Raw genomic sequence first — 15852 nt, forward strand, 5'->3', positions numbered from 1 at the left:
CACATGCTGTTATCTGCATGGACACTAGTCTCTTCTAGATTTGCACATCTAGAGCTGATATTTTTGCCCATTTTGCTTTGCAAACTAGCTGTAGCTCAGTGAGATTGGATGGAGATGTCTGTGAGCAGCAATGTTTAAGTCTTGTCACAGAGTCTCAGTGAAGTTTAGGTCTGGCCTGTGACTGAACCATTTACACACCTGAATATTCTTTGATCTAAACTTTCCATTGTACTGTAGCTCTGGCAGTATGTTTAGAGTTGCTGTCTTGCTGAAAGGTGAAAAAAATGTGCTTTTTCACTGAACATTTTTAAATTCTGTTTTATGAGCTATGTAAAGGAAGTTAAAACAACTTTTGTTACTAGTAGTTATCATTAAAAGGTATAAAAATGACACATCCACTCATAGGAAAAGTTTTGCCATATTTTATTGAATTTCATTTATATTAAATTAAAAATATATTTCTGACAGATTCATTTAACAAAAATGCAGAACAGGTTTCAAATTGTTCAGCTGGGATAGCATGGGTGGCATGACAATAAAACAAAATAATGCTGGACTAATGTCCGGAGAATGACTATAGCCTAATGTATGAAAACAATGTAATGCACGAATGCATAATTTCCAGAGACTCAATATGCTCACAAAATCTCTGCTTTTTCACAGATGGTTGAGAGTCTGTTTGAAGTTTCAGGGGTCACAGGCCGCTCAGCAAGAGTTTAAACATTATGCTATTAAGTAGCTGCAGTTCATCCAGTAATTGCATCCCATTATTTCACACAAATCTATGACCTAATATCTTAACCTAAACTGCTTCTTGTTCAACTTTTTTTTTTCTCTGTTGATAGTCTCCAACAATGCACTTGAGGCCATTGCAAGGTTAATCTAGTGCTAACCCTCGGGAATAACAGTTTGTGTAAAAAATGAGACTTCCCAAATGAAAGCCACCTTCATGCAATATACAGATGTAACAGTTCTGACATAGTCATTTATCACTTTGGGGCTCACTCTTTTGTCCTACTGAATATATTATATCAGAATGAATAGTACCAAATCTTATACATCTCCTAATCTCAATCTTGTTAACTCGGGAGTTGTCTTATTTAAAGGAAATCTGTCACCAGGTTTTTGCTACCTCATCTGAGAGCAGGATAATGTAGGAAAAGAGACCCTGATTCCAGAGATGTATCACTTAGTGTACTGTTGGGACACAACAGACTTTCTAGCTGTAGCATGTAGCGAAGCTGAGAAAGCTAATCCCACCCACATCACAATATTCTGTGTACATTATTGCCAATGAGCTGCTTATCAGAGGAAAAGGCATGGTCGGACCAATGCGTACATGCATTGTTGTCACGGCAATGATATATGATAATCTCTTAGTGATAAAACCTGCATTAGGCCGGGATCACACTACCGTGTGTGATGCGAGAAACTCGCATGAGTCTCTCGCATCAACACCTGGCGCTGCCGCTGGCACTCAGAACCGGAGTGTGCGGCTGCATAGAAATACATGCAGCTGTACTTCGGTCCTGAGTGCCGGCGGCAGTGCCAGGTGTTGATGCGAGAGACACATGCGAGTTTCTCGCATCACACACGGTAGTGTGATCCCGGCCTTATAGTAACCAACAGCACTCAGCCTAATGAATGTCACATCACTGAATTCAGTGTCTCAGCTGCTACCTCATATTGTCCACAGAATACATAAAAACCCTTCTGACAGATTCCCTTTAAGACTTGCAATGAGTACTGGTCTGATTATTGCAAACAGAAAAAAATCTCTTTAAACTGATAAGAATTCGTGAAGGAATTTGAAAGAAAGAAAGTATAAGGAAGATACCAAATTTAAATTTGTGTTTAAATTGTGCCTCCTGTGATACGAAAAAATGACAGAGCTTGTGAACCGTGTTGCTGCTTGGAATTCTGTCTCCAATAGTGCACACTCACATTATGTTCTATAGCACTGAAGACAGAACCCTAGACCCAAAAAAGTGTCCCTGTAACTTCAAACAGATAATGCACTATAATCAATGACTTCAAATATGCTACCTGTCCCCCTTGTGCTGCAGTATAAAGCATCAACAATGCATTGCTCAGTTATGATCTTCTGGACAATATGTGGATTAACCTCTAATGACCATTAGATTTAGAACTGTGTTACATGACGGGCAATTCTATGCCAAAGAAGCTGAAATACTAAAATAATCATGTTTGTAAATCAACAAAATGAAAAGTTCATGGTTCTTGGGAAGCCCAAAAAACAGTTGCTAAAAAGCTATTTAATTTCAGGAGCTAAACATATATCTCTCTATTTTTTGACTTCCTGGACATAGAGATTAATTGTAGTGATATGGTTTTAAATAAATGTCATTTAGATTTTGGACTCCATTTTGTAAAGTGTTAGATATTGAACAAAAAGGTATTCTGCTGCTGTCGAGTGTACTAAATTATGCTTGAAATATTAGGTTGTACTGCAGAAGACAATTTGAAAATGTCCTTGTAGGCGTCTCTAGACATGTTGATTCCACTTTGATAAAGGATATGCTGGACAAATGCGTATTTGTCTTTACTATGCTATAGCTATGCTCTATTGGTGAATTTGGGCTAGCGGAACACATACTGGCCCTTTTCATCCAATATTTACTTTTCTTCTGTAAAGTTTCTAAAAAGTTCTAATTTTTTTTGCGTCTGCAATACCCGAATAGATGTTAAAATCCAAGCAACATGATCTGCAATGTTAGAAGATATCAATAAAAAGCTGGAAGGAAAGTAAAAGCTCAATAGGGTCTTATCTGGGTGTTAAGAGACACAGTGCTGTGCAAATTAATTGGGACAAAGCATTTTTTTAAGTAAAATCGTAAGTTGGCTACCAGTCTGATTCAAACCAGTTTTAACTGCTTTGCACAGGCACTCACACCTGTTCAAAACAGTTAAAACTGGTTTGAATCACTGACTGGTGACCAACTTGCGATTTTACTTAAAAAAAATGCTTTGTCCCAATTAATTTGCACAGCACTGTACCTCTAATCAGATTTTACTCACCAGATAGAACCCAAACACAGGCTCATAGAAATATTAGCTGCAGATCCACCGGTCTCCTCGTGACCAGCCAGAGTAAAAAAAAAATGGGATAAAAAAGTGGATTAACTCCGCCCTGCTTGAAAGATAGAAGTCCAAATGGATATTCAGATGAAAAAGTGGCTTTATTCAACGCATTTCGAAGTACTATGACTCCATCAGGAAACCACAAAAGTATATACTTTTGTGGTTCCTGATGAAGGATTCATAGCTCTCCGAAACGCGTTGAATAAAGCCACTTTTTCATCTGAATATCCATTTGGACTTCTATCTTTCAAGCAGCATGTTTGAAGATATGTTCTGAAATCTTAGTCTGCCATTGATTTCATGAACAAAAAGGGCTCTATAGAACTTCATCCCCCATTTTGTAGAGATTTCTGAAATCTGGCACAAACTACTGAAGGTGTGCTCAGAGTATTTTTTCAGTTGGACATGGTTTCCCTTAAGCCAAACTGGATATTAACTTAAGGCTCCAAGCCATCTGTCACTATATGACTGCAAAGCTGTAAATCATCACATTGCACACACTGCGCACTGTTAGAATTCTCCAGTGGTGGAGCCAGAAGCAGGTGGTCATGTGACCCCAAGTATGACATTTGCATAATTCCGGCCACATTCCAACTAGACCCGTCCAGCCTTGCTCAATAAACTCTTATTGAGTGAGGATGTGCCATCTATATAGTACGTGAATGTAATGGACTCTTCAGTGCGGGGAAGTATGTGATTGCAGTCACATGCATAATAGATATGATATATCCAAAGGGAATTCATAGTTATATTCCACGCTGCCGCTGAGACAAATTCCAGGAGAATATAACTACGAATTCCCTTTGGATATATCATTTCTTCTAGTCACTGAGGACCTGTGGATCTGCAGCAGCCGCTACCTACATGCTCTTATCTCATCCTAACCAGGTGAGCAAATTTCATGATATACTTTATCCTTTGTAATGTGTGTAAGACCCTATAGCGCTTTTTGTCTCCCCCCTTTTTTTTGCAATGCATAATAGAAAGGCACAGCCTCGATGTGTGCAAGTGTATTGATCGAGGCTGGACAAGACTAGTCAGAATGTGGCTGGAAGTATGCAAATTGCCCACTCCTGGCCTGGCCTGGCACTGGTGAATCCTCACAACACACAGCGCGCATGATGTAAGGATTCACAAGTCTGCAGTCACTGCATACTTGTAGCCTAAAGCATTAATATATGAGTACTGGAAACAGTGCTCCTTTGGAAAAAAATGACTAGTTGTACTAATTATAAACATTAAAATATTACATTGTATCTTAAAGATTATGTTTTTGATTGTTTTTTTTTCATTTTGGCTCTTGATTACAGGTACTGCGGATTGGCAGACTTCTATCGAACCGATGCACCACTCTGTTTGTACGGTTATGCAGGAGCTCAGTACATCTTCCTGATGTCCATCATGGATCAGAGCAGTTTCTGAGTGAATGCTGAGGGTCTCATGACCCAGGATGGTGATGGTGTCTCAACATTTAGAGATGAATGGAAGAGCAATGCATTATTGAGTTAATAAAGGAGCACTGGGATTAATGACCTGAAGCAGAAATCCGCAAGTAATGGTTCTTAGTCTACCTTATTTTAGGGTCTCCTATAGACAGGACATCTACCACAGCCAAAGAGAGTTCTGCAGTGATGTCACTAACAGTCATGTTTGGTAGGTGATGGTCCAAAGTATCTGATCAGGAGATCTGTAGGATGTCCTAATATTTGTGGATTGTGTATATTAATTCCCAAGGACCCCATCACAAGCAAATTAAAAAACAAAGAATATAATCAGTATGCAGCACTCACGGCTGCCTTAAACTGCACTCATACAATACATTAGCAATGGATCAAATCACAACAAGTACAACATTAATCAAAACTCCCTCACATAAAACTACAACATAAAGAATAAAAATAGAAGAAATAATACTATATTAAAAAGTTAAACAGAACCTTCATGTCTCTTCTTCTGTCAAGAGGATGCTTTGGGTGACGCATTGCTCCTTGGCAGGAAAGAGGCTTACGTGCGGGGGCAGGGAACAGTCCTTCATTGTAAAAATACACAAACCAAAGGGGATTTCTGAGCAAAAGAACAGCAAAGTTCACGCATGTGAGGAATAATCAAAGCAAGTGCAGGAAATAAGCCACAGCAACAGAATCACAAGTAATGTAAAAAATGATACCGAGTGTGAGCAAAAAAAAGAAAAAAAATAAGCCTAAAATTAAAATTGAATATACAGGAATTTAAACCACCAGCTGTACATACATATATACAAATGAACTCAAAAGAGAGCAGCTACGTTCCAAAGGAAGATGTCTTGTAAATGGAGAAAGTTCCCACCCTTATGTACAAATGCAACTGGCTGTATCTCTGTGAAGCTATAAAAATACTATTCACATTTTCTTAGTAACATACAGTTGTGTTTTTTTTATTTTTATATTTTTAAGATTTTAGGCAGCTGAATATAAGAGCAGAGGATACTAACTATGCATTACAGATTAGACAGCTCAATTGTAATGAACTCAAGGTCAAATGAAGATTGATTGGACAACAGAGTGCGCTGCTCCGATGCAATTTAAGCCTATTAAGCGGCACAAAAATGTCCCTATGGTTGTACATTAGAAAGCCTTAGGTGTGTGCCTAGCATTTTCCTTCTGTAGACGACCATATTCTCCTTTAGAAGCAATTCTTCTTGGGTCAGTACTAGAGTTAATTCGAATCGATACACATGTCCTAGTCCACTGGCCACATCGGTACTCTGCTGCTGATTGACAGGAGTTTAAGAAATATCTGATGGCATTCGTGGCTCTTCTTTTGCTTAGCTGTTATGGCCCAACATCATCATTGCGTATGTGAGGTTTCTCCAGGTTGGCTAATCAAAAGATGCTGTCATGTAAAAGATGGTTCTCTTGTTCTCTCTGCTGTCTAATTGCGACAGACCACTGTTGTGGCCGATAGACTAGGACGTGAAAATCAATTCACGACAACTTTAAATACCTTCTTCACAAAGCATGGCATAAAGGCAGGGTTCCCCAACTCCATTCCTCTTGAGTAACCAACAGATCATCTTTTCAGGATTTCCTTAGTATTTTACAGGAGATAATTCCATCACGTGTGCAATAGTAAAGGGATCCTGAAAACATGATCTTTTGGTGGCTCTTGAGAATGACTAAAGTTAGGGAACACTGCAATGGGGCATGTCACAATTTTAATTTTTAGTAACACGGAAACCTCCGTATGTCTCCATATGAAGACATCCAAAGCTACAGTTTATATATTTTTCTAGGTGCTGTGTTACACGTCTGTCTTGTATAGCTATCTGTAAGAGCTATAACATAGTGCATCATGCAACCTTATCTGCTACACCTCTGTTATTGCTCTTAGAGGTGGGTTGTGCTTGCACCAAACCACTTTTCCATCTAGAAATGGCCCTCTTAATTTAATTGGTTGTCCATCTTATTTTAGCCAATGTGCCGGGGACATGATTATATATTAGGGGTCTTCTCCTGTACTATGTAGTACAACTTTCTTTTACACACTGCTGTACTTTTTTTCAAAATGGCAATTAATGGAGGAGCATGTGACCATATCTGTCTATCAGCCTCTTCCAGATGAAAAATATCTTTCTCATGTGCTGAGTTTTTCAATTGGATGAGGCTGATGCACAGGTCTTCTAGCATGACTTCTCATCAGATAAAATTTAAAAAAAACACATACTCACCTCTGGGATTCTCACCTATATTAGCCCTGTCCGTCTCAAGACTACTGCAGCCAATCAGCAAGTCACTGATTGTCTGCAGCCTTCACACTTCTGATAGTCAGAACAATCAAAGGAGGATATACCAACAAATTCAGACTTACATAAATAGCTGAAAGAAGATAACCATATATAATGTTGATAATAAAACTTTTTTTTATTATAAAGCTGATTAAAATACAAAATAGAAAAAAAGCACTAAGACATAGGGACTCTCCCAGAAGAAGCAACGGGTGAAACGTACGTTGGGGTGAGGGGGGACGGCTAGCCAGTCCAGATCATCTTCTCCAATGGTTTATGTAAGACCAGATTTGTTGGTATATTATGTTAAGTGCCATAGCTTACTTCACTTTGGGATATTTTTGGATATTATTAATCATAGGAGGATGTAGAATGATTATTTGGACAATCATTTGCTCCAGTCTCTATTATTGTTGGAAATACATTCCCTGTATATATCGGGAGGATGTGCTACCCACCAAATGATATTTTTAGGTCTGCATTAAATATGTGTTCAATGACAAACAAGCGCTGGGTCACTTCATGTCTTGGTCTACAAACATTTGCTCTGACGATTATCGTCCTATGTAAGAAACCCTTAACAGAGACCATGTAGAGAAACATTGAAGCATACACTGCTTTAAGTAAATGTTGAAGGCCATAAAACTGAGATATTGAAATGATAAATCTTATTAAAGATTGGTTAGAGAATACAACGGCTTGCAAGTACGGACACGCTACTGATATTGGATAGTTAGGAAATCTGATAAAAGGGAATATATAAAACAATGGAGCGTTAAAATTAAGATGATTAAAATCTGAAATCTCATTATGGGCCTCTTAAAACAGCAATCAAAAGAAGTGATGTGTCTGGTTTATGTATTAATTCTTTACAGAAGGAAAAGTTCTGGCAATTTAGCAACTTCTCCACAATATATCGGCAGGGCAATGTATATCTGTGCATACTCTCAGAAAATCAATCATTTTCTGATGGCACTGCTGTATGTACCTCATTTATGGACTGTAAGAACAGTGATTGTAATTAATAAGACCTTAGAGAAACATATACTGAAAAACAAACCGCTCCTCATACCACAAGATTAGTGTGAGGTCGATCAGTGTTCCATACTGCTTGTTTAGCAGAATCTTAGCAATCCTAGCATTCATTTTCTCAAATTAAAATAAGGAGAGTCTGGTGAGAAATCGGGACATGGTATCAACATTGAAAGGGTTATTGAAACACACAGCACAGTATAAAAATAAAGCATATACTCACCTACTGATTCACTGCAACTCCTCTATACCACTGCCCGAGTCCTCCTCTGGTCTCCCGCTTACTCTACTGACAAGGACATTGCAAGAACACTGTAGACCATTACTGGCCACATTGATTGCCCTCTGGTCATTGATGCAGCCACTGAGTGGCTTCAGTAGTCATGTGCTGTCCATGCTGCAAAAGGCAGTGGGAGGCCAGCAGGGGACCCATGAAGCATAATGGACCAGCAACAGGAGATCAGTGCATGAGTATAGATTATATATATTTTGTTTTTGCATCATGTTGGAATTGCTGTTAGAATTTAAAAAAAGTGGAAATCTCATTTAACGCTTAGTTGATAACTTAATGTAGATTGTTAGCGCACACTATAAGGACTCGTGCACATGATTGTATATATTTTGGTCCTAGTGCGAGCCGACAAAACATCAGATCTCACTCGGACCAATGTTATTCTATGGGGCAGTGCGCATGCCTGATTATTTTCTTCGGACCAAGGGATTCCAAGGAAAAAATTGCAGCATGCTCGAGTTTAATCCAATATTCAGATTGCAATAGGCCATGCAAGCCAGTGAGTGCCTGGGAAACATCAGAGTGTGCTCTGATGACATCTGAATACAGTCAGATTTCCACAGACTGACACAATGGAGAAGATGGATAATTTGTTTCTCCACCTTCTCTCCTCATCCAAGAGAACTGGACCACAATATGCTCACACTCTGATCAGAGTTTGATCGTAGAATGATTCTCAGAATTGACCCGATTCTCTCAAATGAGAATACATTGGTGTAATCCTAGACTAAAGATGTATAGTTTACATCCCTGATATAGTGGTTTCCATACATTTAGGAATAAAGAGTACTTGGTCTGCCCTGACCATGTGTGTAGCTGTGACAGGCATGCAATATATACTAAAGTTAAGTCCTTTGCTTTCATATTTAGCTGCCATTACATTAGAATTGCTCTGTTAATCTCCCACATGGAAGATTGTGCAACAGTATTGCACTGTAAAATCTTCTTCAGGATGTGGGATAATCGACCCATTTTACAGCAGAAGTACTAAATGCTACATAATGTCTTTACAACTGCAGTGCAGAGAGTAGCTGCTCTACAGAGACACCTTCTGTGGTTGAGTTCGTGTTCACCGGGGTGCTGCTGACCACACACAAAATTGTGTTGGATACAATGCACATACTATTAAAAGTCCATTAAAGTTTGCACTTTCAGAGAGTTACATGATGAACATGATAAACACAGAAATGCAGTCCCACATTTCTGAAAAACAACCTCCAAGCCTGCCCGCAAGAAATCTAGTAGCAGTGAATAAAACCTTCCTCGTGATATATGACAGTAAGCAATTGGCAGTGTTAATGAAGAATATTTTATGCTCCTTAGACATCAAAGTTGGAAACCATGATTTGGCACTAATTTCCTTGTATTTCTTGACTTCAATATCAAAACTCTGAGATAATCCAGATCCTCATACAAAGTGCTCCAGATGATTTCCACAGTTCCATTACAAACTGATATGTTCAACGTACAAGTTTCACTAAGCAACGATTAACTTGTGGCATTTGTTTCAATTAGGAGCTAAATATCAAGTCCATTTCTAGGTTTGTTTCCATTTGTTTCTTCATATTTTATTTAAAATCCATGGACTTATGTAAGAAAATGTCCTCAAAGCATGAAATCCATCATTCACTGCTATGAATCGCTGGCTTTTGAAAGGGGTCATTAATATCAAACTGTACACAAGGGTTGTCATAGTCTGTAATATCGCATTCCTCTTCAATGGTGTCATTTGGCAAATTCAAAGTTCGGAAGCCTCCAATTTGAAAATCACATAGATCAGCTTATACGTATTTGAGTTTCATAGCTTCATCTATAATACTGTGGTGCTTTATACTATCTCAAGAACATGTGCTCACTATTCAGGAAAAAAAACAAAACAAAAACTACCTTGATCTTAAGTTCAATAAACAAAGTAAGAAAAAGTGAAGACAAACGCGTAAGAAACAATAATGACAAAATCTCTGCTTTAGAGCAAATATTTCTTCTAAATTAAAGTCCACGTACAATATATTGTGAGAAGAAATTAATACACTAAAATCCATAATTGTAGCTTTGTTCTTGTTTGCAGGGTTTCTGTAGTTCCTGTAAGGAATGAGATCACACTGGAAGTAGCACAACACCTAAGATCAGTCTACCAAACACTACCGATCACGAAATCTCACAAGTCTGAAAAGGAAACATGGTAAGAAGACAAAATGTGAAGACAAGCATTGGCATGTAACATATGCATCATCTCTTAAAGGCTACCTAGTAATTAGAAAAACTCTTTTGACATGCAGTAGCGACATGTCAAAAGTTTTGATTGGAGGGAGTCTCAGTGCTAAGACCTCCCCTCTGATGGCTAAAAGAAAGTGGCACAAATGCTTAACTGAGCACCGCACCTAATCATTTCTGATCATCTTTGCTCTTCACACAGAGACAAAAGAGCAGTTTATAGAATTGTACTCTCCATTGCTAGCTCCATTCTCCGAGGAGAGATGATCTGAAACAAATGGCCACGGTGCTTAGCTAATCGCTCCTCTTTGATATCCTCCACCCCTACTATCAAAACCTTTGACATGTTACCATAGTATGGGAAAAGAATTTGATAATGATAGGTACCCTTTAAATCTGAAAACTCAAGCTGCAGGAAGACCTTGAAGAGTTTTTACATCTGAGTACCTAACATCCATGGAGAGGAAATAGCATGACATGAGTAGTCAACCCTCCAAAATCCACAAAAAGGTCAGTAAAATTATTTTATGTGCAATGTGTCTACTCTTGAATTCAAAACCCGCCGTTCATGACCTTAACCCCGTTATCATGATCACTCTTATTCTGTCTAACCCGTTACATTATATATTATTTTATAGCTTATAGTCATAACATTTTCCAGTTAATTTCTTAGTTACAAATCATTTGCATTTCTTGTGACATTTTCAGAGTCTTTTTCTGTGTACATCATTTGATTCTGCTGGTTGCCTCCATATTGCTTCATTCGAAATAATAAAGGTATAAAATAAAAAAAATCAAAACAAAACTATACAATAGTCTTTAAAAGACAAAGAGAACACCTTAAGTGCAAAACTGACTTTAGTCTGCAATTCCCTGCTGCAGTATATTTTCCTTACAGTCCATCTGTTGAGCTTCCCACCGGCTCGGACACCCCAGTCATCATGGTGGACATCTGATTGACCAGTCTACTTTATCTCAGTTGCTTTGCATCCTGAAACAAAACATATGGCTCCAAACACTGGTAACATTGCCCTTAAGCAAGTCACCAAAAGGAAAGGAATTTCCATCCATATTCTTTTCAGTCATCCTCCAGAAAGTTTTTGTTGGTGCTTTTTTTTTTTCTTAAAATGAATAGTATTGTGGTGTAGATTTGGATAAAATGAAAAACAGAATGGAAGACACAAAATTGTGACTTCATGGTTGAGGGCATGATTTAAAGTAATCACATTTAAAGGGATTACGGCTTTTATTTCTCCTTATCTAAGTGCTCCATGTCTTATAAGTCATCATCAGTTGACTTTATAGACTAAACTTGCTGTGTTCAAGACCATGGTCAAAGGACATATATACTGACACAACTGGGCATGTTTTGGTTCTGAACTATTATGAAAGTGTTCATCAAATCAGGTAAGTCAGATTTTACCTTTCCAGTTGACTTCAGTCCGCAGAGACTGTCAAAGATGTCATCTTGGATGCTATCAGACAGATGGCAACACAATCACCACTTACACATTAGCTAAAATATTCTGCTAATATACTATAGCTCAGGCCATACCATAACAAATATTCTTACGTTTTAAGAAAAATACAAACTCTATAATATGCAAACCTAACTTTTAAAACAAAACCTACATTTATTTTGACTTTTATGCCCAAATATACTAGGAAAATGAACCGGTTGTAATTTCCAGACAGTCAATGTGAAGATCTACAGAAAAAAAAGACTTGTTCGAACAGTCGAGTTTATGTCAATGGTAAGGTATAACCATAAAAATATATCAATTTTAATTTGGTTCTTGGAATACTGATTTGAGCTTGTAAAAACAGTTAAGTGTCTGCAAAATGGAAACGCAAAACAATGGTTTGATAATTTTTTATAGCTCCATGGATCACCCAATGGTTTCTTCCAGTGCCTGATAATCTGGTGACAAATTTCCAATAACGAAGGAGCTGCAGGTCAGGAGCGAACATCGTCAAGTGCTCTCTTTAATAAATAATAATAAAATAACCTAGCGCATTCTGTTACCTTCTGTTGGGAAGGATCTGGCATTGAGAGGAAGCACACCTGAGGAAGAAAGGTGGCTATAAGAGTAGGAGGGCTCAAGGACATTGTGGAATATCATGGGTTTTCCCCAATATCAATAATACTGAAAGTTCTACACAACAGTGTTCCGGTGCCTGTAAGGTGGAGGGGGAAGGACAGTGCCTGGCTTCAGAGTGAACTCGGTCAGGTATTCTGGATTTTCTGCAACTACAGGCCTGATCCGTCCATTTTGCTTATAAAAGTATTTTGTGCTGTATTCATGCAGATATTCTGGGTGTTGAATGGTGCTCCTAGGAGGCAAGCTGTGATTCCAGTACTCTGGGTTGTCGAATGCCTTCTTGGCTTTTTCTGGCACAGTTAGTCCATTGTTTTTCATGAATTCAGCATTTTCCTTAGGCTTGCCATAAGAGTTAAAGTAAAGATGCTCATTGACATATTCATCCTCTGTTTTTGGCTGCCCACTGGGTCCATTGTGATATTCAGGGTTATCCAGAGCTTGGAGATCACCATTTTTTCTTCTTGAGACAAAAGGATTCTCTTCCACAGGACTTAAGTAATCTAAAAAAAAGATAAAAGATAAATGTATTTCTATTTTTTAATATCATTTATGCTAATTGATATACTAAAAACTCTCAGATTCTAGCAATTTTAAATTAAAGGAAGTCTGTCAGCAGGGTTTTGCTATGTAATCTGATGAAAGGCTCGTCGGGTTGGCCGGGCACTTGGATTTCCCCTCTACTTTGGTTGGTACCATGCATTTGACCATGCTGTAAAATTATTTAAGTAAAATTATATTGCTGTGTGTGATTCCAGTCTCCACTTTATATAGGTTGGAAGATTGGATGTCTGGGATTACCATCTTTATATATGCTTTTTGATTAAAGCTAGCATCACTACATACAGTTGATACCAGAAGTTTACATACGCTATATAAAAAGAAGACACATATGCATGTTTTTCTCAATATCTGACATGAAATCAGAATAAACATTTCCTGTTTTAGGTCAATTAGGATCATCATCTATTATATACGTACCTAAAATTGTCCATCATCAACTTCCGTCTGGATGTCCTCGAATCCCATAATTCATCGCGCCGAACGTAAGTACGCTGACCGCCATATTGGAACACCCATGTAATGGATGTTCTAATATGGCACCCGCTAATGGATGTTCTAATATGGCACCCGCTGATGGTACCAGCCCCTTCCGCAGTACCAACAGCGGGTCACCGCCGGTGCCCCGCCGCAAGAACCCCTCCCCACTGCTGCTATAGCCACCACCAGGAGTATAAGCCAGCAAGCCAGCAGGGGAGGGGGAGAGGCAGGATGGGACCAGGGAGCCATGCATACAGGATGGGACCAGGGAGCCATGCATACAGGATGGGACCAGGGAGCCATGCTTACAGGATGGGACCAGGGAGCCATGCATACAGGATGAGACCAGGGAGCCATACATACAGGATGGGACCAGGGAGCCATGCATACAGGATGGGACCAGGGAGCCATACATACAGGATGGGACTAGGGAGCCATGCATACAGGATGGGACCAGGGAGCCATACATACAGGATGGGACCAGGGAGCCATGCATGCAGGATGGGACCAGGGAGCCATATACTTTAAACAAGATGCGACCAGGGAGCCATAAATACAGGATGGGACCAGGGAGCCATAAAAATAGGATGGGACCAGGGAGCCATACATACAGGATGGGACCAGGGAGCTATACATACGAGTACAGGAACATTGGGGAGCCCCACTACCAGGACATGAAATCAGAATAAACATTTCTCGTATAAAGGCAATTAGGATTACCATAATTATTAATATTTGCCAAGTGACAGAAATATAAGAGAGACAGAATGATTGAAGACATTTTTATTACTTACTGCAAAGTCAAAGTTTACATACATTTCATTAGCATTTGGTACAATTGCCCTTAAACTGAATTATTTGGGTCAAATGTTTGGAATATCCTTCCACAAGCATTTCGCAATAGTTAGTCAGAATTTGGGCCCATTGTAGGTCGCCTTGCTTGCACCTGCCTTTTCAGCTTTGCTCATACATTTTCAGTAGGATTGAGATCAGGGCTTTGTGATGACCACTCCAAAACATTGACTTTGTTATTCTTAGGACACTTTGTTACTATTTTGGCAGTATGCTTCAACATCATCTTCACAAGGTCTTTTGCTTTTGTCCTTGGGTTGATATGCACATGTCGGGCCAAAGCACATCCATCTCTGAGACACAGAACCCGTCTCCTTCCTGAGCGGTGTGATGACTGGACATTCCCATCTAGTTTCTACTTGCGCACAATTGTTTATACAGATGAACGAGGCACCTTCAGGTAACTTGAAATTGTACCTAAGGATCAGCCATACTTTTGAAAGTACACAATTCTCTTCCTGATAACCTGACTGATTTCTTTAGACTTTCCCATGATGCTACACAAAGAAGCCGGGTGATTCAGGTGTGCATTAAAATACATCTACAGGTGTGTCTTTAATTAACTCAGATGTTGACAAAAAACCATCTTAAGCTTCCAGACACATGACATCATCATATGGGCAGTATAGAATTGTTTAAAGACATAGTAATCTTAGTGTATGTACAGTCATGGCCAAAAGTTTTGAGAATGACACAAATATTAATTTTTACAAAGTCTACTGCTTCATTTTTTCTAATGGCAATTTGCATATACTCCAGAATGTTATAAAGAGTGATCAGCTTAACAGCAATTACTTGCAAAGTCAATATTTGCCTCGAAAATTAACTTTATCCCCCAAAACACATTTCAACATCATTGCAGCCCTGCCTTAAAAGGACCAGCTAACATCGTTTCAGTGATTGCTCCATTAACACAGGTGTGGGTGTTGATGAGGACAGGGCTGGACATCAATCTGTAATGATTAAGTAAGAATGACACCACTGGACACTTTAAAAGGAGGCTGGTGCTTGGCATCATTGTTTCTCTTCTGTTAACCATGGTTATCTCTAAAGAAACACGTGCAGTCATCATTGCACTGCACAAAAATGGCCTAACAGGGAAGAGTATCGCAGCTAGAAAGATTGCACCTCAGTCAACAATCTATCGCATCATCAAGAACTTCAAGGAGAGAGGTTCCCTTGTTGCCAAAAAGGCTCCAGGGCGCCCAAGAAAGACCAGCAAGCGCCAGGACCATCTCTTAAAAGTGTTTCAGCTGTGGATCGGGCTACCAGCAGTGCAGAGCTTGCTCAGAAATGGTAGTAGGCAGGTGTGAGTGCATCTGCACGCACTGTGAGGCGGAGACTCTTGGAGCAAGGCCTGGTCTCAAGGAGGGCAGCAAAGAAGCCACTTCTCTCCAGAAAAAAACATCATGGACAGACTGATATTCTGCAAGAGGTACAGGGAGTGGACTGCTGAG

General features: G+C 39.1%; 1 protein-coding gene across 1 annotated transcript in view; it reads right to left on the reverse strand.

The window, feature by feature from the left end:
• Positions 1-2941: 2941 nt before the first annotated feature.
• ERBB4 (erb-b2 receptor tyrosine kinase 4) overlaps positions 2942-15852 on the reverse strand; it is a 1457122-nt gene continuing 1444211 nt past the window's right edge. Inside the window, exon 28 of the mRNA XM_073553209.1 lies at positions 2942-13005. Coding sequence (XP_073409310.1) covers positions 12560-13005 — 446 coding nt within the window. The 3' untranslated portion in view covers positions 2942-12559. The remainder of the gene's footprint in view (positions 13006-15852) is intronic.

The sequence above is a fragment of the Dendrobates tinctorius genome, unplaced genomic scaffold (assembly GCF_039654945.1).
Source record: "Dendrobates tinctorius isolate UK_male_01 unplaced genomic scaffold, ASM3965494v1 ptg000199l, whole genome shotgun sequence".
NCBI lineage: Eukaryota > Metazoa > Chordata > Amphibia > Anura > Dendrobatidae > Dendrobates > Dendrobates tinctorius.